Source organism: Thunnus thynnus, chromosome 21 (genome assembly GCF_963924715.1).
Source record: "Thunnus thynnus chromosome 21, fThuThy2.1, whole genome shotgun sequence".
In the NCBI taxonomy this organism is placed as follows: Eukaryota; Metazoa; Chordata; class Actinopteri; order Scombriformes; family Scombridae; genus Thunnus; species Thunnus thynnus.
The window spans coordinates 12,851,382-12,876,190 of NC_089537.1; the positions used below are offsets into that span (position 1 = coordinate 12,851,382).

At 42.0% G+C, this 24,809-nt stretch overlaps 3 protein-coding genes across 8 annotated transcripts in view; 1 reads left to right on the plus strand and 2 right to left on the minus strand.

Moving 5' to 3' along the window:
- Nucleotides 1–1,762: 1,762 nt before the first annotated feature.
- On the minus strand, nt 1,763–9,029 carry spice1 (spindle and centriole associated protein 1). Its single transcript, XM_067578238.1, has 18 exons — nt 8,832–9,029; nt 8,509–8,604; nt 7,160–7,207; nt 6,771–6,911; nt 6,533–6,635; nt 6,161–6,279; nt 5,897–5,985; nt 5,581–5,723; nt 5,330–5,455; nt 4,942–5,216; nt 4,537–4,668; nt 4,286–4,412; nt 4,060–4,161; nt 3,510–3,952; nt 2,505–2,709; nt 2,343–2,421; nt 2,061–2,127; nt 1,763–1,954 (listed from the first exon to the last, which is right to left on the minus strand). Exons 2-18 carry the CDS (start codon nt 8,602–8,604, stop codon nt 1,898–1,900), a joined length of 2,352 nt encoding a protein of 783 aa, XP_067434339.1. The 5' UTR covers nt 8,832–9,029; the 3' UTR covers nt 1,763–1,897.
- A 2,127-nt stretch (nt 9,030–11,156) lies between these two features.
- LOC137173147 (protein shisa-2) lies at nt 11,157–18,646 on the plus strand. Its single transcript, XM_067577880.1, has 2 exons — nt 11,157–12,077; nt 16,483–18,646. The coding sequence occupies exons 1-2, from the start codon at nt 11,774–11,776 to the stop codon at nt 17,049–17,051; spliced, it is 873 nt and encodes a 290-aa protein (XP_067433981.1). The 5' UTR covers nt 11,157–11,773; the 3' UTR covers nt 17,052–18,646.
- A 1,151-nt stretch (nt 18,647–19,797) lies between these two features.
- atp8a2 (ATPase phospholipid transporting 8A2) overlaps nt 19,798–24,809 on the minus strand; it is a 51,180-nt gene continuing 46,168 nt past the window's right edge. For all 6 annotated transcript variants that reach the window (XM_067577874.1, XM_067577873.1, XM_067577871.1 and 3 more), the window contains 3 exons: nt 24,582–24,686; nt 21,629–21,720; nt 19,798–21,048 (listed from right to left, as the gene is read on the minus strand). In XM_067577874.1, the coding sequence (XP_067433975.1) occupies nt 20,954–21,048; nt 21,629–21,720; nt 24,582–24,686 (292 nt within the window). In that variant the 3' untranslated portion in view covers nt 19,798–20,953. The remainder of the gene's footprint in view (nt 21,049–21,628; nt 21,721–24,581; nt 24,687–24,809) is intronic.

Below are 24,809 nucleotides of genomic sequence, written 5' to 3' on the forward strand. Positions count from 1 at the left end.
ATGGAAAAATAAATCAAATAAGCACATTCATCATGTTCATACAGAACTCCAGTTGACCAGTAAGAATTCCCATCAGGTTAACAATTTAGAGGCAGCTGTGGCAGCAAGTTTGATTAAAATCATTGCCCGCAATTTTATGAATGGGAAAATGTACTTGGAGCATAAGTAAAGCATAAGTAAGGATCTGTGTGTACGAAGCAAGACAAGAAAGATGAGTCAGATTATAACTAACACTGATAAAAAGACAAATAATTCAAGCTCCTATTACTGATTGTTGCAGTTGTTATATTGTCAAATCATATCTGCTTAGGCCAGTGAATAAACTAAACCGCATGACGTTTTTATAAAACAAATAAAAAAGAGCATCAAAGTAAAATAAATAGGGAAAGACTTCAGACATGAGTCAGAGAAAAGAAGAAAAACAAATGTTTGTGTGTATTCTATTGAATTGTTTGTGCCATAAATAGCCCGTGGAGGCCATACTTTAGTTGAAGCCACATTGGAGCAGACTCGCTGGCTTGCAGCAACTCTTTTTACGCCTCCTCATCTCTCATTGGCTCTTTTTCTTCATGGCTTGCAGGCACGCAACTTATTTCTCCCTTTGAGAAACACAAATTAAACACAAACACACTGAAACTAAATGATATCAAACATGCTTCCAAGACACGGAAACAGACCGTAACTAAACCGAACCACAGCCTCACAAACAAAACGCCAGACGGACAGACAGTCTGACCACGCTCTGTTTTGGACCTTGATGCGGGATTTGATTGATTTGATGCATCTGAAGTTGAAAGATTGAGGGGCCACTGCAGGCAGCTCGCTGGTTTCTGGAGGCGGGAGACTACACCTCCAGCATGTACATCCACACGCACACACAAACACACAAATGAGCTGCGTGTTTTTAAGTGGCAACTTCACACATGTACATTATACACACAAAGGCTGTTGAGCAGGGAATTAAGAATCATTAAATCTCTATTAGGTTGAATAAAAACAGGCACTGTGAATATTATATCTGCACATATCAATCAGGTACATATGTTGTTGTTTTTTACCACTGTTTAGTTGCAACATGTTAAATATAGTCCAGAAATAAAGTGCTCACAAAGAAGAAACACTATTGAGGGAGTGATCATGGTGAAAATTAATCTAATGAATAAATACTAGTATTAGTTAATGTACATGGTAAACAAATGAGTTTGTAATAATTGAGATTTGTACACTTTAAGAGTTATCCATCAATTTAACATTACATTCCTATAACAGGATCATCAATGAAGCAGAACCAGATTTTATATTTTTTATTCTACAAATTCTTCTTCCTTGTCAAAACTTGGTGCCTACATTACCCACAATGCAACTAAATGTGATAACAGTATGAGTAGTGGAAAATGGTCCATTAATACGTGATAGTTTTCTCCTAATTATGAGATAGTCAGTCATAACTATGAGATATGGAAATGATAATTGCAAAATAAGGCCTCTGATTTTTCTTTTGTTTCTTCAATATGCACTTCTGTTCTCCTGAAGAACTACAAACAGATTTTGATGTGTAAAATCTTCACCAACATGGGCACCTTAATCCTTCTAAAGCTGCATGTTTACACATTTTGCACATTCCAACCATGATTTAATAATAAAGTTACTCTAGTGCTCTATATATATATATAAAGAAATGTAAACAAACAAGTTTCTACAGTGTCATTCCTAATGTCAAAGATTTCTAGATTCCTTTATAAAAACAAAAACTGTGTGTGTTGGACAAAAAAAAGGGTTTAATTTTAAAATTCATCGCGTTTAATTCAGTCATTTAAAAACATGTGGATAAAATACTAAAAACCAGATTTTAATAAAATTTCCTCAGCTTCAGGTTGAACTGTTACTCTTCTTCTTGTCATCGTACATGAGCGGACAAGGCAAACCAGCCTTCTCGCTCTCTCCGCTTCTCCACCTGTTGTAGAAAAGGAAAGGATGTTTTTTTTTTAGATCCAAATAATACTATTTTGATGAAAAGTAAGAACATCCATGTAATCTATACTCTTTTTGTGCATCTGTACCTGTGTGTTGCCGTCACTGGCTTCTCCTCTAAAACTTGGGGAAGAAGACGCTTCAGAACCAGCTGATCTGCAGCACAGAAATAATCATATATAACGGACAGTGTGTGACATTCACAAATACATGTACCAGTCAGCCATGTCCTGACTGTAAACATCCAGTTTATGAGCGATGTTAACGTGAGGAACTACATGAAAAATGTAAAAGAATGTGTGAATTCAATGTGAAAAATGCACGCCAACACCTCACTATAAACGTCTCTCTCACCCAGCTGAGCTACTCACCGTCTCTCGGCACCACCAGCCTTGAACAGGGGCTGCTGTGAAGGCATCAGCACGGACACCTCTGGACTTCCTCCTCCAGCTGAGAATGATATGATACAAGGATTTATAAGTCATCGGTACTCAAACAGCCAGACAGCAACATGCCGGGTTGATCCTAAGTACCTGCTGTGTGCGGGCTGAAGGAGGAGGGAGGGACGGGGGAGACAGAGGGGGAAACTTTGGCTGAAACACTTTGCTTCTGCTGCTCAATAAGCTCCAGCAGTCGACCCCTGGCTGCTGCACTTTGCCTGTTCAGCTCGAGGAGGCGCTGTTGCACACTGCTCACACTGGTCACGCTGCTCACACTGAGGGTGTCATAAGCCGTCACCTAACACAGACACAAATACTGTGTGAATGTGGATTATCATCACTTAAAACTGATTACTGGGGCTTCCTGGAGCCTTAGTACAGTATTACGATCATCCAGGTTTGGATCTGACCTCTCTCTCTCAATCCTCTCTGTGTGTTTGTTGCGTTTCAAAGCATCTTATACAGAAAGGCTAAAAGCAAAAATGACTACAGGTCTATCTATGAGGACAATTTCTGTAGATCTGGTGGGGCAACAAAAAAAAAATCTCCTCTTATTTAGTTTTGAGAAAAAAAGTTTCAATGGAGGAAAGATTAATGGAGACTAAGATTAATTCTGTTCTCTATTATCCTTTAGATGATAAATTGAGATGATTACTTACATGTGTACTATAACTAGCATTTTCTTTTGATTTCTTTAATTAGACATTTTCAAAACACTTAACATGGACTTTGAAAGAGAAGCATGTAATCTTCATAAGCCACAACATTAAAAAGAAGAATATTTTGTGGTAAAATTTATTTACAAAGCTTTCTTTGAACATATGGCCAATCACATAGATTACTTCCCCTGTAGTTAGTTGTATATATATTTTTGGGTATTTGTATATTATTGTATAATGATTATAAGTATTCACTACACTTTTGTTATCTTTCTCCTCAAAGTATCAAATCTTATTTTCCTATTTTATTGCTATCTTGTTTCTTCACTTACTGTTCTGAAACCTGCCCCAAAACAAATTTCCTGTACACATGAACTTGGTGAATTAAGTCTGACTCTGATTCTGATGTGAGCTGCCACCTGGAGAGGCTCAGTCTCACCTGATTAGTCTGTTGCTCTCCTTCAGCAGCCTGGATGTGCAGGCTCCGTCTCTCTGTGCTCCTGGACGCTGAAATCCTTCTCTCACCAACACTTTGAGGTGTGACTCTGCCTGAACTGCTGCAGGAGCTCGACCGTTGTCTCTGCTCCCCACTACTACTGTTAGGCGATCCTCCGGTGCCTGACCCGACGCTCTTAGCCTGGCTGAGCTGTGCTCTGATCAGTTCGTTCTGTCTGCTCAGCTGAGCAATCTCAGCCAGCATGACCTCTGGAGAGAGCTGTGAGCTGAAAGGGTCGGAGGTCAGTGATAGTGAGGAAGTGGAAGGCAGACTGGTGAGAGGCAGGCTGGTGAGGCTGGAGGCCGAGCTGTGGATCTTTAGGTCCTTGCAGGAATGCAGGATATCTACAGCAGGAAGCTCCTGATGCAGTGGCACAGGATGAGTCACTATGGAAGAGGAAGAAGGGCAAAAATATGCTTCTTTCAGTGAACTAAGTGAGGATGACATGAGCATATGGCTGAAATTAGATAATAACTAAAAAGAATCAGGTTACCAGGAATTTGTTGCCAGTTGTCTCTCTGTTGAGGTGGGGAGAGCAGAACAGCAGGAGGAACAGAAGCTTGTGTTCGCTCAGGAACAGGTGCAGACTGACAAACTGTACAGACAAGTGAAAACCAATTATTCACCATTTACCGCACTAGTATCCATGCACAGACTTACACACACACACACACACACACACACACACACACACACACACACACACACACTGTATGAACCTGCAGCTTTGATGTCAGATTCTTGGGGTGGATAAATGTGTCCCCCCATTTGTCCAAGTCCCCCCATTGCTAACACCACTGTGTCCAACTTCTGCTCCAGCTCTGCTGTCCGCTGCTGCAACTCTGCCTAAAGAGTACACAAGAGATAAAAAATAAACATTGACAACTTCTTCCTTGATACATGATCCATCAACACAGTAGGAATCTGGACAATATACTAGCGTCAGACTGTAAGTTACCCTCCGCCTCACCTGCATGGCGGCAGCCTCTTCCCTCAGAGTCATGGTCTCAGCAGTAAGAGCATCAATCAGCCCCCGCTGCTCTCTCAGCTTCTCCTCCAGTCTTCTTCTCTCCAGAGTCTCATTCTGAACTTCTTCTTCTCTCTAACAACGAGAGAATGAGATGAGTTAAATATATGTAATGAAATCAAGAATGTACGAGCATAATGTCAGACATCAAGGCGATAAGCAGTAACAGCTTTACTCTCAAATGATTTCATACTATAATCTTTAAAATCTCCCATGATTAAGTTTCAAGAGGCAAACAGTAGCACAAGGCCTGAGCAAAGCCGGTTTTGTCCAGCCTTGTCTGTCTTTGTGTCCAGTATGTCCTGAAGAGTGTTTAATAAAAAGACTGCATTGGATCTGTTTCAGTACCTGTTTGATGAGGTGCACTACGCGCCCTAAAGTGGAGACCAAAGCGACAGAGAATCCAGTGAGGCCTTGCTTTCTGTGCTGTTTTGGACTCTGTGCTGACTCTGCTACTGTTTCAGGACTCAAAGAATCCAAGTCGGCCTCCACCTGACCCAACATGGTCTGCAGCAGGCCCAGACTGGACTGGTCCCCGCTGAGGGAAGCAACAGAGGAGGCATCTAGCTCTGAACTCTTAGAAACACACCTCCTAGTCCTGGTGGTGCGACTACTGATCCTGCCTGAAAAACACATTCAGAAAAAAATAAAACATATACTAAACATTTGACGATGATGATTCATTTAGTCTCATATGACTTTCATGAGTATTTTAAAGGGACCTTCCTGATATTACCTGAGTTGTTGAGAGGCAGCTCAGGGTTCAGAACTTGAGAAACCATGACTGATGGTTCCTCCTTGGCTTCCTCTGACTGACTCTGTCTGGACCGAACACGCTGAACAGCCACTGTGGCGTTTAGAGCTGCAACGAGGTCACACATGATAAAAAGTATATTATTACTGGTGGATTGTTTTAATAGCTGCATGAAACAATCTTGAAACTTTTCTGATCAATTCTATACACTTAAATAAGCTCATCAGTTCTACCTGTTTGGTCTGGTGCTCTGCCTGATGTGCAGGGAGTTACAGGAACATCATCTCTGTGTCTCTGGTCAGAGATTGGCCGATGGACTTTTTGCCGCTGCACCGTTCTACTTTGAGTCTTTGCCTTCATTTTCCGTAAATTCGTCCTGCAAAGAAAAGCAACATGAACAACGTCAGCAGGGTTTGACACTTCAGTAACAATCAATTATTAAGATTTTTCCCTCCTTACAAGGAGCCACCAGTCAAGTCTCTTATCTTATCATATCTTATCTTAGATTGTGCTGGAGGGTGACACGGTTTATCTTGTAGGCATTAGTACCTTTGGACGACATTATAGTCTGAACTGCCAGCATGACAAGTATCTTCATCACTGTAGTCTTCCTCTGAAGCTTCTAGTTCATTGAGAGCCTGAAATGAGCCATATGACACACGAAAACATGTAAGCAATGTCCTAGAAAAAAATGGAAGTAATACACTCAGACATACATCACATTACTATTAAGGAAAATAACAAATACATTGATCAAAGTTGGTAGAGACATGCAGTACAAATGTATACATAACATCATCTTAACACACTTGCCTGTTGGTCCATCATAGACTGACTGAGGAGCGACAGCTGAGTTGGAGGATCTGGCCTCTGGAGAACAGGCAGTGCAGAGTCAAAGTCACAGTTTGGAGCCATGGTCACACTGGGATGCCCTGTGGAAACAAACAAACATACTGTATACAACTGCAGGAGAACATTAAAGCTCAGGAAGAATAAAGAGAAATATCTGCATTAACATCTAATTTTGTTGGAAAGTCAAACTATATTGTTCAAAAGGGGGACAGTTTTTAATAGAAATAAACTATAAGCAGAGGACTAGAATGGACTCCATGTTAGTTTTTACATCTTTGATCCTCTTCACAATGCATCTGTGTATCTACAGAACAAAGCAAATAAGATTGCTACCAGTCTGTCTGCGTGGAGCGTCTCCAAACAAGTCTTTGACCACAGCCATGGCTCTATCAGAGCGGGCCAGCACATCTTGCAGGAGCAGCTGGTCAGAAAAAACCTGCAGCGATACAAAACAGTACCATCACCAGCAGCAAAGACACTGTGATCAACTCAGTATAGGGCAGCAACATCGAGTGAGCACAAAAAACTGTTAAAGTAACAGTGAAATCATCATCATCACACAAACACACACCTCCCTGATGATGCTGAGGCTGGCCTGGTCCAGAGGTGCTGGACTCCCAGCGTGCCTGAGACGGGATTTCAGGGCTCTCTCTCTAAGCTCCCACTGAGCCGCCGCCTTGTTGTGGGACTTGTGAATCTCATGCCGATGACTCTGAAGTGAAAGGAAAAAATTAGACTTTCATCTATAAACATTTATCCATTAATCTAACTACACGTTGAGATAGTTTATTTAAAAGAATATAGTCTGTATAATGACAGATGCCTGCTACAAGGTAAAAAAATCCCAAATAATATTGTAATGAGTGCTCATTCATAATGAATAGTATGAGATGAAACATGTACACATATAACATCAAAAAAGCACCATTCACACTACAAGCAGATGGTCAAACATCTTACCAGCTCTGCAGCCGTCAGCTTGTGCACAGACAGGTCATTGACGGTGCTCTGAAACCAACAACACACAGCTGTCATTACTACTACTGTAACTGTTCAGTGTTTCATTGTTTTAAAAATCAATATATAGTTTGTACACGGGTGGAAGAAGAGTAGTAGCAGCTCCTACTAACTCGCATTGAAAACTTCACCTGTAGATAAAAGGCAGCTCTTCTTAAGGCTGTTCTGAATAGGAATTACTGCCTAACTACTCTCCACTAAAATGATACTCTCAAAATGTAGATATAGCTAATCAATAAGAAACCCTGATTCTGTTCAGCCATTAATAATAACCCAGATATTCATTGATGCTTATAATTTAAAAAAATATTAAAAGGCAGCATATGCAAATTATACCAACAAGGGCTTCACCTCAATTAATAAAAATTCAACCAATAAGGCAGCAGCAGCGCTCAGAAAAGGAAGCTAATATATCAATATCAGAGGAAGTGTGGCTTCAAGCATGGGAAACCCGGTCTACTTCCACTTACTCCTTGTTTTGGAGCAATTTCTGCCCCAAAAACCTGATCTGTTTCTTCATTACTCCCAAGCAAAAATCCAAATTAACTCAGCACCCCTGCTGCAGGGCGTATGGATCAGTTTCAGTGGACCATGCACATATTTTTTGGTCCTGTTCATGTATGTAGCCTAAAGCCTTGAGAAGAAAGGAATGAAGTGGGCCATTTAGTTTCAGAGATTCTGGACGTGAAATCTGATTTCTCTTTCACCTTGTTGTGCCTTGGAAATATTCCCAAAGGTCTCAGTCAAAGTGACACATAGATTTTGAAGATTATTATGGCCGTGTGTAAAAAAACAATTACAAAATGCTCCAGAGGAACCCTCCCACCACTGCCCTTCTTATCAACATAATCTGCTCAATTCACTCCATGGAAAACATGACTTTTACCCTTTGACTTCAAAAAGAGAAGAAAATGGGATTGCTATAATCCTGGATTTTTAGCTAGTAATCTTTTTGTCTATCTGAGCCCTTTTCAATGCATTATAAACTGTACCTGTGCTCTTTTCTTTTACAGATTGTGCTGTCTTGTCCCAAACCCCATCTGTTTCTTTGTTTTTTTAATGTATTGATATTCTTTATCAAAAAAGGGATGTCTTCCAGATTACTTTATGAAGGATAAACACTCACAGCAAACAAAGGAAGAATACCCTCCAAATTGTGCAGCATAACTGTAGGCTACTTCATACTGGCTTAAAGTGTATCCCAAAAAAGTACAAGTACATGACCAGCTCCACCAGTGTAAACTACATAGTTAGCTTTTTTTCAGCGGGGGGGGACAGCTGTCTGTACTCACCACCCACTCTCTTTTGGGAGCAGCTGCCTTCTTGGAGCGCACAGGCCTTTTTCCTTTGGTGTGTTGTTGAGGACGCCCAATTCTCACAAATGACATCTGTTTACAGAAAGTATAAAAAGATTAGTCCTGTGGCTTCAGTGTTGTTTTGTAACGTGTTGTACGTTTATACTTAGCAAGTATCATACATACATATATAATATATATATATAAATATATATATAATGTATATTTGTGTTCATTGGGCCAGGCTTGTGCAGCTTTTCTTAACGGTAAGTTAGCTGAAATGTGATATAACGTTAGCCAAAATTTGAAAAAGCACTTACGTTTTCCGTTGTGAAGGCCCAGTTAGTTGTAAGAAAGGCGCCCCAGTTTATTTATGAGCCTGACACCTTCACTATAAAGCTAACGAACCTTCACAGAGAGTTGAATTAAACAAGAAATATCTCGTTCAGTTTGTTGTGTCTGTGACAGTTTTTCAACAGTTGCGCGCCACTTCCTGTGCTGTTGCCACGGACACCGCTTGCACCACAGTGGAGCATGACGGGAAATGGAGTAAAAGGGCAATAATCAGTGTTGCAGTGGTGGAAAAAGTAGTCAGACCCTTTACTCATTTTACCAATTTTTCAAGTGACAGGCTCCCTTACCTATTTTACCCATTTTGCTTATTTTTCGAGTAACACCCCCACCCCCATTACTGAAGTAAAAGTACCAATGCAGCAATGTAAAAATACTCCATTGCAAGTAAAAGTCCTGCATGAAGATTCCCCCTCAAGTAAAAGTACATAAGTGCAGCAAACCGTAGGCTACTTAAAGTATTGCAGTAAAAGTAGTGCTTTGGTCTCTCTGACTGATATATTATTATATATGACATAATTAGATTATTAATACTGAAGCATCAGTGTGTAAGCAGCATGTTACTGTTGTAGCTGCTGGAGGTGGAGCTATTTTGAACTACTTGATATACAGTTAGGGTCATCAGATAAATCTGAGGGGTCGTGAGATGATTAATGGGAGAGGAAAGAAGAAAAAAAAAAACAAAGTTCTGATACACAAATCCGTTTTCAGTTTTTGGATTTTTTCTCTAATCTTTGACATTTGGTGAAATATTGGATCATTTGAACATTTATTGAAATGAAACCATGTGAGAAGTTTAGAGGGAGAAATCACTATTTGGTGCACACTGCTTTTTGTAAAACGTCAAAAGCCGAAAAGGTTGGAAACCATTGATTTCATCTTTAACAATGTGTTGTATTTTAAAAGCTCGTTATATTATCCATTGTGTCAAATCTTCATCTGAAAAGTTACTAAAGCTGTCAGTGGAAGTATAAAGTAGCATCAAATGGTAATACTCAATTAAAGTACCTCAAAATTGTACTTAAGTACAGTAATTGAGCAAATGTATGTTACTTTTCACCACTGCAGTGTGGTGAGAAGTATTCACATCTTTAATTGAGGTAAAAGTAACAATAAGACAATGTGAAAAATACTCTTGTACAGCTAAAGTCCAACATTCAAATGTATATTTGTGTAAAAGTGCAGAAGTATCAGCAAAATGTACCTAAGTATGACATTTGAAGTACTCGACTATATTAACATATAATTATATTATTATCAATGTTGCATTAATAGGCAGTCAGCATTTAATGTGTAGCTATAGTCGACGTTGAGCTAGTTTAATCCTTAACAATGTATAATCGGCCTATTTCAGTAAACTAATCACATATTATGTACTGTAGGCCTATGTAAAATATGCAAAGTAAACATAGCAGTTATATAAATGTAGTGGAGTATTTGCAGTATAAAATAGCTTAGCATTAAATTAAGTTCAAATATCCCACAACTGTAATTTATATCAGGCCTACTTAATTAAATATGGCTCCTCTTAGTCACATTTCACCACTGGTAATAATAACAGTAATGTCTAGAAAACAAATGTGAATGTCAGGCCTAACTAGGGCTTCATGGTCTGTTACTATTATGTATTATGTGCTATTATGTAGCCATTCATTCAATCTTGCATCCGGAGATGATTGCCAGATGTTTGCTCCTTTGCAAACATCTGGAAACACCACTAGATGGCAATGTCAACATGCAGATCCCCTGTGGGTGAGTGGAGAAGAGGAATGCTTCCAGATGCAGAGCCAAACGGCTTAAAGACTCAGCTGCTCTTCACCAGAACAAAACGGAAAGATATTCAGGAACAAAGCTCGAATTGAAGAGAACTTTGTTGATGCCGTGACAAGACATGAACAATGGTTTGCGGGAAATACACAAAAGTGCAAAAAAAAAAAAAAAAAAAGTAAGTAGTGGTTGACAGATGTGTAGGTGATCAAGATGAAGGCTTGTATTGACAGTGATTGACAGCAAATGCATCCATAATTGACAATTAGTGTCACCAATCGAAAACATTTCTAAAGTTTCATGTAAACTGGAGATAAAGATGAAAAAAGATGGTTTGGAAGCAAAAGCAGGTGCTCATTTTATTGTGCGTTTCGGGATTTATTTAAAGGCTTGAACCGGACGTTGTGTGTTATTCTTTACATCTTGACACTGATAATTACTGTAATATGGAGGTGGTGAGTATTTGCATCTGACTTTTTTTTTTACACGCCCCTCTCTCTGTGACGCAGAGTAGGATAGACTCTGCGCGCTTTAGTTCAATCAGGCTAGACTGGCCCAGACCTGGTTCACTGACTTTTGACGCTCAACAATGCGGACCACGCCACAAAAGTTTGAAAAGTTTTCTTTGCGCACGGGGCTGGCGGTCAGAGGACTCAGGATAGACTGCAGCTGTGCGCCCATGGATCAGGCTACAAGTGTTGGTTTCTCTGCATCCCTGTGGAAAGTCATTTGAAGAGTGAAGAGGAGACATGAGCAGCCTCCCTGCAGTGCCAAAGGAGATCATTTAGTCTTTCCATACTGGATTTAACCCGTGGCTTTGACGGTTTACAGCTGGAATCTATATAGTACTATATAATTTGTGTGACCATTCAATAGTATAAGTGAGTGTTTTGTACAACTAGAGGATAATCACCTACACGGCGGAGTCGTTTTTGGAGACTTGGATCTGAATTACGCACGGGATTGCTCTAACAAATGACAGCTTCTAAGTGGTTTCTTACCCTCTCACTTCACCCCCTCAACTTCCTTCATCGCACTCTTCCACCGTATCACCTCTCTCACCGGGTCAGACGCGGGGATTGAAAGCCTCTCCGTCTCTCTCTCCCAGTGCGCCAGCGTGCGGCCGCGGGCCACCTGGCCGAGGATGTGGGGAGGAGGTTTCCCTATGTCCGTCACCGTGATTGTGACTCTACTCCTGGTCATTATCGACGTGAAAGCCAGTGGGGAGTATTGCCACGGCTGGCACGACTCTCAGGGAGTCTGGAAAGAAGGGTTCCAGTGCCCGGAGAAGATCGATGCAGAGGACGCGATCATCTGCTGCGGGAAGTGCGAGCTGCGCTACTGCTGCTCCAGCACGGACGCACGGCTGGATCAGGGGAGCTGCGACAACGACCGACAGGCTCAGGAGCCCGGGACAGAGAGCAAAGAGAACAAGGACTCCGGTGCAGGTATTAGCCTATAATTTCTTTGAGTTTACATGTTAACCCAACCCTGCTGCAACCACTTCTACCACAAATAATAGTACTTACGTGCTTAAAACCAATAAATCCTGAATGTATATTGAATGCAAATGCGAAATGCAACGAAAAAAAGACATAAACAAAAAAGAAAAAGAAAAATGTCTAAAAGCTAAATTTAAAAAGTGATGCAGTGACTGCTGGCTTGAATGTGTTGACAGGTTGTTTTAGAGTGTGGTGACTGTCACAGTAAATGCCTATAATCCCTTTTATAGACTTCATTGTTATTTATGAGAAAGAAAGACTGAGAAGTATGTCAAAGACAATGAATCAACTAAAACTAATTGAGCTGTTGCTTCAGTGTTGTGTCTCCCTTCACTTCAGATTCCAAATTAATTTAATTGGAAGTATCTTAGAAACCACAATAGCAACACAGTGTTGACGCCATGCCCAAAGCGCATGCACAAGAAGTCTTAAATTTGATATTGTGAAGTGCAGGCCTATTACAGGGTTCAGTTTCCTCTCGTAAACCCAACAGACCCACAGTATCTCCCTGTTAAGAGGTTCATCTACTGCCTGTCCCGGTTGGCAACGACAGCTGCACAGGAGACAGCAGACTCCTCCAAAAAACCAGTTAACTGCGCTCACAAATGGCAAACTGTGCCGTGCTGCACTTTATAAATAGCCGTGTTTGTTCTGGCCTGTAACAGTGCAGAGGGGCCGGGCTCAGATCACGCTGTCCCCACGGGGATCAAGTTTGGACTTGACCGGATCTTGGACAGTGGCTCACCAAAAGGCGCTGACAGCTCTGTTCATAAAAAACACAAATCGCGTTATGTATCATTTCCTTCCAGACTCGTGGATTCCCTCTCCCATCGTCAAGATCCTCCTCTATTCCCCTGCTGCAGTCTCTCTGGTGTCTGTGGGCTTTCTAGGGATTCACACTCAGACCTGCTTTAATCAAGACACCCATATATACACATGTAACCTGCATTTAACAGAGGCATCATTACCAAAACCACAGCAAAACATTAAACCAATACTTTCCAACTTATCTGGTGGATTAGGTGACAAAACACACATTTTCTTCCCCTTCATCATTGCTTACATTCCCATAAGTTAATCTACCAGAAAGCCTCTTGAAGCTGCATCATAACGTAAATAAAAGATGAACAAGGAGATAAGTGCACCCCGAAAAAATGGAGCAAATATTGAACATCAGAGAAAAAGGCAACACAGGCTTTACTTCATATTTCCCTGGGGGATATTATGCCCTCTCTTGGACCTCCAGCTATAATCTGTCATTTGCTAAGACTATCATGCCTTATCACAGCAGGAAGAGGTATATACATTTCATTCATTGGCCTCCAGCCAAAATAACTTAAAGAAAAGCAGTTTTTTTTCCTCTCTAAGAAGAAAGAAAGTGTGTTTTTTTAATGCACAGCCCAGCTCTGTTGCATTTTATTCATTTTTCATATGCTTGCAGCCTATTAATCATCCAGCAAAGATACACACTGTGATGTCAATGAATAACAGGCAGGAAATTATTAATGTGCTCAACATGAAGAAACATATGGTATTTAGGAATAGGAGAATGCCCGTGGGATAGCTGAGGGAAAGACAAGGGAGAGTCCAGCCAGCCAAACCAGCCAGCCACAAAGACTGTGCCCAAAACAAGAGCTTAGTAGAGGGGGCTGCTGTTACTGCAGCATGGCTGCCACAGCTCAACTGCAGCAACAGGTGTGGAAGAGTGACAAGGAACAATAGGAGTGTTTCAACCCCCATGTGCACCAAAAAGTGATTTCTGTGCTGAGAAAATCACACATAGTAGCAGGAGGTACAGACATAAAGTGTTTTTTTGAAATATTTTAAGCAGTCAAGTCCTGAATTTGTCAAAGTGAGAACAGTGGTGGAGAGTAGCTATGTATGTTTACTCAAGTGCTCTGTATAAGTACAATTTTGAGGTACTTAACTTAAGTATTTCCATTTTATGCAACTTTATACTTCCACTTCCCTACATTTCAGAGAGAAATACTCTACTTTTTACTCTGCTACATTTATCTGGAAGCTTGTCGCTCATTACTTGATTTAGATATTACATTAAAAACATATTACATTAAAAACATATAATGAGCTTATAAAATACAATATTACATCAGTGTTTCCCAGTTTTATCATGAGACCTTTTACAAAAAAAGCAGTTTCTGGCTCGAGCTCCTCACGTTTTAGATATCTGAGTTGTTAGCAGTTCCACTAAGATTGATTTCCCCTCTAAACTTTTCAGATGGTTTCATTTCATTAACCGTTCAAGGCCCAAAGAAGTAAAATTATCCAACACGCAGACACAAACAGACACAGAAAAACATAAACAAAGATTAAGATTCTTCTTTGCTACCTCATTAATCAATTCATGACCTCTAAGATTTATCTTGTGACCCTTTGCAGAGGAGTCAATCCCTATGTTGGGAAAAAAACTGGACTAATTTCATCACATTATATAAATTACTTAAAACTACCTCCACCTCAACCAGCTACAGCAGTAAAATGCTACTTAATCATCGACGTATCAGTAAAAATCTAATAATGTCATATCTGATAAAGGTTTCAGCTGTTTTACTTTTGATACTTTCAGTAAACTTCTGTACTTCTACTTAAGCTGGAGTTTGAATGCATGACTATTACTTGTACTAGTCCCTCTTCCACCCCTGTGCACACTGAACTTTAAGTGTTTTTTTTTTTTCCCTTCATCGCTGATTTACAGTGCAGCATTTTGGACTCTGCATTGAAAGCGGGGATGAAGTAACACAAGAAGAAGTTTTTTTGCAATTACTAATCCTCATCAGCCTTGCAGTGGAAACGGAGATGTTGAGGTGGAGGCCATATAAGTGCAGGAAAAGAGGGCAGTGAAAAGGCTCCCTGGGACATTTCTGCTCTTTTTTTTGTAACTTATATATGTGTGTTTCCATAACACACTTATAGAAAGAGTCCCTGTTAAAACCTGTTTATTGGAAGGTGTGTGGCTGTGAGGTACCTCTGAAGTTGACACCGCTTCTTGTCAAAAGGGAAATGGGTCAAGGTCCTAGTTTGTTTCATGTCACCCTCTCTTGGCCTCCTTTGCCACCAGCCTGTGTGTTTTGCCACTTGGACCTCCAGCTTTTAGCAGGTCTCAAACAGTAATCCTTTTAATACCTGGCTACTTTTGATGAGCATTTTGAAACGTTTCTCAAGGCCCTATGGATGTATTTCAAAGAACCCAGAGACAAAAGGAAACTGGAGCCAGTTGCTGCCTCTCTCTCATTGGCATACAGTTACACCTCCGAACACACGGGCACATTCAAAGCGGAAAATAACTACACCCTGTGGGAACAATAAAACACAACTAATCACTTATAGTGTAACATGGCCGTTATTGTGTTTGCAAGGTGTCTGTGAGAGCGAGCATGGGAATGGACATTTGAGGGAAACACCTCGGGAGTGACCTCATCTCGCCTGTTGCCCCATTTGTGCCAACAATGTCCGCTAGTTTGCGCCTTCGCCATTAGTACAGTTAGAGCAAAAAAATATGATTCTTTTTAAAGGAAAGTTATTGTTGATCATGTTTCAAGGTTGTTGTTGGAGCTTATCCTGCTCACTTATCAAGTTTAAAGACATCCAACTGGAACTGAGATCCTCATGACTTCATAAAATGATGCTCTTATTGGTAGATTTGTAAGTTTTATACAAGCCCATTGTTGGGAGTATGATTTGCTGGTTTAAATATAAAGACAGAAAAGGTCAGTGAGAAGGAATGGGTTCGCTCCTTTGATTTAAAGAGCTGAATAACCTCCCATTCAGCTACATTAAATCAGTCAACTTTAATACCCTTCTTTAAGCAGAAGCCAAGTACTGTAGTTCAACTTGAGTAACTTATTTTCAAAGGGCTGGTCATAAATAGCCGAAGAAAAAGAGGGGTCACAAATATCTGCTGGCAGCCTGGCTTAAGAATGTCACCCATGCAAACATACACACATACACACACGCACAAGCACACACACATACACACACACACACACGGTGCAGGGTCGAGGAGGTTATAGACACAGCAGGGCGCTGAGGATTAAAACAGATCAAAACAAAGTTAATAACTGCTAATGAGAGCCCGAGGCTCCCTGGGGACCCAATCCCAGTGTACCTTCCATTCTTCTACTCTAGTCCAAACACTCTTCTCTGCACAGTCTTTTGTTTCACTGTCTTACCCAATCTCCCCTCACATGTAGGAGCTTTGCCTGTGCAGAGAAGCAAGACATGTGAATGTGCGCCGGTATTTCTTTGAAGTTAAACCTTCACTTAGAAGTCAATATTTTGCCACAAAAGCATGAGCTGCTATTTAAAGTGTTCTCTTTTTCTTTCTCTGTAGTTCCCATCTATGTGCCGTTCTTGATCGTGGGCTCGGTGTTTGTGGCTTTCATCCTGGTGGGTTCTGTGGTTGCTGTGTGCTGCTGCCGCTGCCTCAGACCCAAACAGGAGCTGTCATCAGGAGGGGCGTCAGGAGGCGGTGCCAGCGGTGGGCGCCTCCTGGAAACCATTCCCATGATGTCCAGTGCAGGCACCTCTAGAGGCTCATCCTCTCGCCAGTCCAGCACAGCCACCTCGTCCAGCTCCTCTGCCCCGCCCGCTGCCTCCCGCCCCGCTGCCCCTCTCATGCGGGCGCAGGCCTCCTGCTGCCTGCCCCCTGACGCCAGCGTCTTCGTCAACATGCCCACCAACTTCTCTGTACTCAACTGCCAGCAGGCCACCCAAATCATGCCTCATCAGGGACAGTTCCTACACCCGCAATACATCGGCTACGCCCACCCCGTGGCCCCTGCCGCAGCATTCCTGGACCCCACCCAGGGAGGATACAGACCCCTGCAGTCCCCCTGTCCTCCTCCCACCGGTGGGTCCAGTGTCACCAGTGACCAGAAATACCCTCCAGTGACTGTGTGATGAGGGGGCCAACCTGCAGACCACTCTGCCACTTTGTTGTGAAGACTAACTTGTGAAGTTTAACCTGTGCGGGCTGCGCCTGAGACCTTCAGTGGACACTGCCAGAGTGGAAAAGGAAAGGCAAGAGTCAGACTCACATGAAGGACTCATAAAGCCGTTACTGGCAGCAGGGCCTGCTCTGCTATTGTGAGTGGTGTGTGTCTGTTTAGTGTGTCATATGATCTCTTGGCAAGTTGGAATGAGCTAAGCTCAGCCTACGATGGGGTAAGATGGATGCATAAACAACTGCATAATGGTGGGTTACACAGCCCAGATGGGTAATAATGCACAGCTCAGTGCAGCCTGCAGCTCAAATAAAGACTGTGCATGTGTTTGTGTTTGCATGTATGTGTATGTGAGAGAGAGAAAAAAAGATTTGTTGGTTTATATGTGTAGGAATGAGTGATGACTGGGTGATTTATAGCGGTGAACTGTATGTAAAGTGGATATTCAAGCAAAAAAAAGAATTATGACCACATGCTGTGTTTATGCCATGTGCACATCTGCACTTGTGAATGATTGTGAATGGTATACAATACAGAATATGTTTGTTTGCGTTTAAAGTATGAGGAAATGAAGCATGTGAAAAGATGTTTGTACTGTACGTGTGTGAAGTGTGGAGGGATGTGGTCGTATGAGTAACTGTGAGTTAACTGCATGTAATGGGAAATGCAGGTGGTGTGATGTGAAAGGCAGTCACAATCTCCCTGTAGACCATTTAAACTCTAATGAAGTGAACACAGGACACAGACTGTAACACTCCACCCTACTATATAACCCCCCTCCTGCCACCCAAAAAGAAAAAAAACCCCCCGCACAAAAAACAAAAAAATACTGCCCCAACTGCCCTGAGCGGAAACACACTCAGACCCCAAAAATGAAAATATTCATGCAAGGCTGGCAGTTAATGTACCTAAGAAGTGTGAGTGTGTGACATAGAGAGGGAGTGAGAGGCAGTCCTCTGAAGATTAGAGTTAATTATACAACGAAAACTCTGCCAAATACCCCCTTCACTTCTCTCCTGTGAGAGGTGTGTGTGTGTATGTGTGTGTGTGTATTTAACACTCCCACAGTTCAGTGCATTAGCTGAGGGCACGGGTAGCTCCAGGGCAGCTTTGAGTCACTATTTTCCACATAAGAAAGGAACAGAAATGGCAGTTACTGGTTGTTCATGTGAGAAAAAAAAACGAAAAAAAAAAAAAAAACGGAGTGAAAGTTTTGTCAGCCATTCTGTGTACTGTTGTGCAGCTGGGTCTGTAACACGACTGGTAACTCAGTAACATGCAACTTCAGGAATGTGCTGCTCCACTGAGCGTGCAGCCAAAGATGTCCCATAGTGCTGAAACTGGTACGTCTGTGTACCTCATCTGTATTCCGAGCACAGTGTCTGTAAGATACAGTAGGCAGCTTGTGTGCGATAAAATAAGAACATCTGTAATATGGTGGATTCATTTAGGTCCGATGTGTTTGCTCCCTGTGAAATACAGTGATTTGATGATGCAGGAATGACATTTTTCATATGAATTTGAGAAAATAAACAACTTTTAAAACAGAAAGCAGTGTTTTGAGAGCTTCTTTTACCTTCGTCTGTCATAAATATACATGTTTTGTGCTTTTAAAGCCATGAAGGGAGATTTTTCTGTTGCCATGGCCCCTCCAGGTGAGTTATATTTACATACATACATGCTCAGAGACAAGGCTTGGTTCACAAAGCTGTGTGGTGAATGGGTTTGCACACAGAAGTGTCTCAAATTCTTAATCCCCTTGAAACACACACACATACTTAAGCTATTAGAAACACTTCTTATATACACACACACACTTACAGACAGCTCTACCACCCACGGTGGACAGAACGAATACCTGTCACATCACCCGAAACAATAAACCACAACAGTTGACAGTTAAAAACTATGACGACGTCTTTGAGCCTGTGGAGGTGCAGTGTTGGCAGGCTTCTCCAGAAACTCGGCTAATGTGGAAAGCGGAGCGGGCCATCAGGGAGTCACCGGGGATGAGCTGAGAAACTTAAATGGCTCTCTGGCTCCAGCTAGTCCGATGGATTCTCCATACTGGAGCAGCTGTAGTCGGGTTTGGGCTGGGACGCATCCAGGAAGGTGGGTGGGAAAGGGATCTCCAGTTGGACTCCAGCATCCAGGGACGGGAAGGGGGGGTATTAATCTGCTAATGGTCTGTCTACACCAACTCTCCTGAGCTCAGAAAGGGAGCGTGGGAGAGGTTTGATTCTGTTAATATATGAAACTATAAGTATTTCATGCACAAATCATCCCTTTTGATCTTTTTTCTACTCTATTTTCAGCACAAAACTCCCCCAAGTACTTTCACTGTTATTCAGAAAATGCATGAGTGCATGAGTAGAGAGCTTACAGTCAGGAGACAGAGACATTTGGTCAGGCCATGGATTGATTAGATTTAATGTTTAGGACTCGGATGGACAACCCCCCTCCCCTCCCGACCCTTCAGTCTTGCATTCCTGAACCAGAGTGTCCTCAACAGGAAGCACAAGGACAATAGACTCTACATTCAGACAAATCCCAGAGCCAGAAAAACACATGATCCACGCAAGTGTCTCAATCAGATCCCTTCTGTTCAGACGCCTATTAGCACTAGTTCAAGTAAAATATTCCTTCTAAGACGTAAATGAGTACAAAAACAGGCATTAATGAAAAAAGAAATTATAAACACATACACATGTCCAATTTAATAAAAAATAAAAAGAAAGAAACACTGTCCAGTAGAGAGTGGGAGTCCAACAGAACTGAAGGAGGAAGCTCTAATGCCAGGCTGCTGCTGCTGCTGCTGCTGCTGCTGCTGCTTCTATGTCAGCTGACGATGCTAGACAGGTGGCATCAGGAATCACAGGAGCGGTCGGAATTAAAAACAAAAAAAAAACTAAGTGGAATTTTTGTGCCACAGAGGAGGAGAGACGAGGAGGCTGCCAGATGGAGAGATAGGAAGGAAGGAATGACGGGAAAGAGAGAGATAAGCAAGAGGAGGGAGAGGAAGTAACGGCGGGGTGAGGAGGCGTTGCAGGGTGGTGGTCCAGTTTAGGGTGAGCGTCTTGCCTCAGTGACATCACTGTGATGTTTGGCAGTGAGGCTTGGTGCTGCAATGGGACGAGGTTTGGTGCAGGGGGTGCAGGGCTCCGGTGGTCCTTGGTCTATGCCTTCCTCCCTCCCCTTTTGAGGAATTCATCTGCGTCTGTGTGTGTGTGTGTGTGTGTGTGTGTGTGTGTGTTTATTTTGACGTCCCCTCCTCTCCGATGTCGGCATGTGATGACAGACTAGCTAAACCCACCTCACGAGAGGGAGATGAGACAGAACTGTGGAAGCTAACATACACACACAAACACGCGCAAACTGACACACACATGCACACAAACACAGGAGCGCCAAATGCGTGCAGACACACATGCACAGGCAGATACAGACGCACTGGAATGCACACACACACACACACACGCACACACACACGTTAACGCACATTAACATGAACCAAACCCAGTCTGTGGGGTATACAGATATGAGAAGCAGTCTCTGAGTTTGACTTGTCATGTTTGTGCGTGGATATGATTGCTCATGCCTGTGCAGCTTGTGTGAGTTTGGAGAATGTTTATTCCGTATAGTCGGCCTGGTCCCTTCTCTCAAGTCAGTCCTCCATGCGCCAGCGACGGCCTCCACGCCTAACCGTGACCCCCACCCCTGTCCAGGGGTCAGGTCAGTGTTCCCGTAAGGCCACAGCAGGGGTCGGTCACCCGGCGTGAGGGTGTCACATAAGTCTGTCTCCGCTGTCACCTTGACAACCATTGCTACGGTGAGCTGAAGCCTTGGTCTGGGGCGGGGCTAGAGGCTGGGGCGTTGGCGGGTGGTGTCGTAGGAGCGCACCACCTGGGATTGGGACACCACGCCGTGCTCCTCCTGAGAGAAGGCATAACCATCTGCAGAGCGAGAGAAGAAGACAGATTTCAAATGTTAAACAGAAAAACAGAAAGTGCAGTTTACTTACTTTGTTGGCTGTGCTTTTACTTCCACCAGAAACTACAATCTAAATCTCTCCGCCAGAAAACAACAACAAAGACTGCAACTACTGAATCATAAGGGGTTTATTTTGCTGGTCACTCAGTGTGTGTGTTCTTAGCCAAATGTTATGCAAATAATAGGACTCAGGTCCTCTTTTATCAGTTTTATCAGTACTCTATCAGTACTCTATCAGTAGAGTTGCTTTTTGGTTCAAATTGCTCCATGTTTGGTTTAACAGATATGTAAAACAGACCATAACTTGTTGTTCTCCTCTTCTGCATACTTAGTTTATAATGAAAAAACATGTATGTATGTGTGTTTTTAAGACACAAGAAATGTAATAAGAGTGAAGTGAGACAAACACAATTCTCTTTTCCACTTAGAGGTTACTGAAGCCACTGAGAATGGTCGACAATATTTGAACTTCAATCACAGCCAGGTACCAGCTATCAAACTTGGATAACGTTTAAGTGTGTACGTTTAGAAAAAGATACTCACGTGACACAGTCTGCTGCACCGAGTTCGAGCGTCCTACACTTGAAGGCGTTTTCCTAAAGACTCTTGTCAGCAGATGGGCTCGTTCGTTTAGACTGCAGGAAAAGGAAAGACAGAACAATTACTCCAGTAGTGTCACATAAACACTCAGTTATAAAGTAGGTAATTAAAGAGAATTTTCACTACTTGCACTACGACACAGCACCATTACTAGCTACTGTGAAATATTTTTTAAATCAGAATCCTCAGTGCCTTTATATTTCTTTATGCTCTCAGCTCCAACCAGCGGGAGGTCTAACAACTTTTAAGACACTCCTCCTATCCTGAAGGATACGAGCCAGAATTAAATTTCTTCTTCGGGGATCAACACTCATCAATAGACTAACAAAATCTGAGCGGTTTTAAAACCCAGAGGTGGGTAGGAGGTAGATCTGAGTGCTTCTGACATTTAATTTAACCCAACAGTAAGTCATAAAGTTGCCGCAGGGTAAGAGGACATCCACAGTAAACTATTCCTCACCACCCCCCCACTCTTCACTCCTCTCCTCTCTTCTCCCCCTTTCCAAGAAGAAGACTGGATCCTCTGTTCTGAGACCACACGCCGTCACGGCTCCTCTCCTCCCGTGACCAAAAATAACTAAGGCCTTTCCAGATATTGCACACAAATGCACGCATGCACACATACTTCTTCAGTTCATATCCGTCTCTCCAGTCTCATCACCATCATTGCAGCTATTAAAGCCATAGGTGTTGGGTGTAAATGTACTGCACTAGCAATTTTATTTGAAAAGATATATTTTCGACATTTATCTGCCAATGGAGCATTAAATTCACACAAGAGGGGTTTCCCTGGCGCTTGCTCAGTGGCTCTGATATGATGATCAACAGAGTAGTTATGGACTAGAGCCACCCTCCTCAAGGACAGAAAATTGGAGCAAGTAGTTAGGAAATTTTGAAATTACTGTAAGTAACTGTTTGGAAACTTCACTGAAGTGTTTGTCAAAAAAAGGGGAAAAAAATCAAGGGCTCTGAACTTTGCTTAAGGAGTCTTTGGCCAAAGAAAATGATGTCTGTTAGATAGATGACAGTGCCGAGTGAACGATAAAAGACTAAATGGTGGTTGGACAAATAAATGAAAGTCTGACGGATCAATACGACTCAACTTGTCCTTTCCCTTGCTGTGATGTTTCTGTCAGGCCTCCTTCTGGATTCAAAATGGCCCAAAGATGTGCTCCGTTTGAACTCTTCCCCCGAGACTCTCCTGTACTCTACCTTTCCACTCCTTTCCCATGCCTACACCAGGACCTCCCCAGGAACTACAAACACAGATGTGCTCTTTTCCATTTTGCTCCATTGCCTCTCTGCCCACCCCTACTCTACTCCTCTTATTCCAAATGGAGAGGACTCAAGGATCCAGTCCTGCTTCCCTGGCTTTATATGCAGGGTGAGTCCAGGACGGGGCCCTGCGTAAGGTTCGGGAGGAGTGGTGTGGTAACTCAGCCTTCCCTTTCCAACCTGAAAACATACCTCAGACTTCTCTCCTTTCAAGAACCAAACTGCTCTAAGAAAGCAGCTTGTCATGGTAACTGACTCAAATCTATTTTTTTAGGCATTATACAGCATCATACAACTAGCAAACAGTGATGGAGTAAGTACTCAGACCCTTTATCAAATTAAAAGTAGTACTACCATAGTGCAAAAATACTTTGTTACAAGTAAATCCTGCATTCAAAAAATGTACTTAACTAAAAGTAAGAAGTTTAATCACAAAATTATACATAAAGCATCAAAATTAAAATAACAAAATGCAGAATAGACCCTTTCAGTATGTTTAATTCTTATATAAATTATATTATCAGATTATTTTAACTGATGTATTCATGTATAAGCAGCTTTTTAATGTAGTAACTGGTTGAGGTGGGGTTAATTTGAACTACTTTATCTGCTGTTGGGTAGTTAAATATATAAAAACTATCACGTTTTATTTGTCGATCAAATGTTTTGTATCTGAGAACCTGATCTGAGTAAAAAGTGCAAAAGTACCCTCTGAAACGTAGGCCATACATACATATAATTAAAGTACAAGTACCTCAAAATTATTCTTAAGTACAGTATTTGAGTAAACGTACATGGCTGCTTTCCACCACTGCTGGTAAGTGTTCAAACCACTACAATCCTAATTACATACAGCATCTATAAATAAAACAGATTTCTCCCAAAACTAAACAACGTGATCAGTTCTAACACATCTTTAGTGACACCACACACACAAGGCTAAATCACAGCGATTGAAACTACAGACTACAGTAAACACACCAGGTCTGTGCAGCAGTTCATATTGATCCACCTATGAAGAATTCCAAAGATGGAGACATTTATGGACATAGAAAAAGAAAAATGGCATGTAAAAAATTATACTGAAAACAAAAGAGAATGTGTAATAAGGGAGAGATAGAGAGATGTCAACTCAGTTAAAAGGAAAACAAGTGAAGGCCACTCCAAATCAGCTTGCAGGTCATTTGAGGTCAGTTCACACAGTGGGAGAGGTCAAACCCAGTAACTACCTCTGTGCGCACGTGACAGCTCTGGCTCTATGGGACCTCAGCCTTGGCTTCGGCCCTGTGGACAGTGCCACCGGGGGAGTCAGACATGTCATTTTTCACACATACAGAAACATGATAATATAAATAATGATTGTCTCTTAACTAACTGTATGAGTAGCGCTACTAGAATGAACCTTGTATAAAATCATCCTGTAACAAAGCTTTCAGAACACATATTTGTGTCATATGTGGCTACAGTATTTGACTGATGAGGTAGGAACCGTATAAAAAAAATAAATGCAATGGAAGTAAAAAAACTAATAAAAATCAACAGAATAATCCGATTGTTGACACATATAAAAAAACTGGTTGCAGATGAGACCCTATGTTGATTTGCTGTGTGCTGTACATACCTGCGGCCGCTGGCATCCCTAAGTACAGCTGCCCCTGGGTCGACGGCTCGCGCCTCCAACTCCTGCACCTCCTCCAAGAGAGACTTCCTCACAGTGCGACGTGTGCTGCAAAGCAGAAATAAGCTCATCAGACACATAAAGGAAAGTTTGAGTGTTTTAGTTCGCAGACACATGTGATTCATAATGTAAAGTGTGCTTAAGTGTTGACACAGACTCAATATGGGTTAT

What these genes read in the sequence shown, in the direction of transcription:
- spice1 (XM_067578238.1), bottom strand. Translation starts at nt 8,604, where the DNA reads ATGTCATTTGTGAGAATTGGGCGTCCTCAACAACACACCAAAGGAAAA. An exon ending in GAGAGCAACAGACTAATCAG is followed by an intron (nt 2,710 to 3,509) that starts GTGAGACTGAGC and finishes TGTCTGTGTTAG; the next exon opens with GTGACGGCTTATGACACCCT. An exon ending in CCAGTGACGGCAACACACAG is followed by an intron (nt 1,955 to 2,060) that starts GTACAGATGCAC and finishes TTTCTACAACAG; the next exon opens with GTGGAGAAGCGGAGAGAGCG.
- LOC137173147 (XM_067577880.1), top strand. Translation starts at nt 11,774, where the DNA reads ATGTGGGGAGGAGGTTTCCCTATGTCCGTCACCGTGATTGTGACTCTA. An exon ending in GAACAAGGACTCCGGTGCAG is followed by an intron (nt 12,078 to 16,482) that starts GTATTAGCCTAT and finishes CTTTCTCTGTAG; the next exon opens with TTCCCATCTATGTGCCGTTC.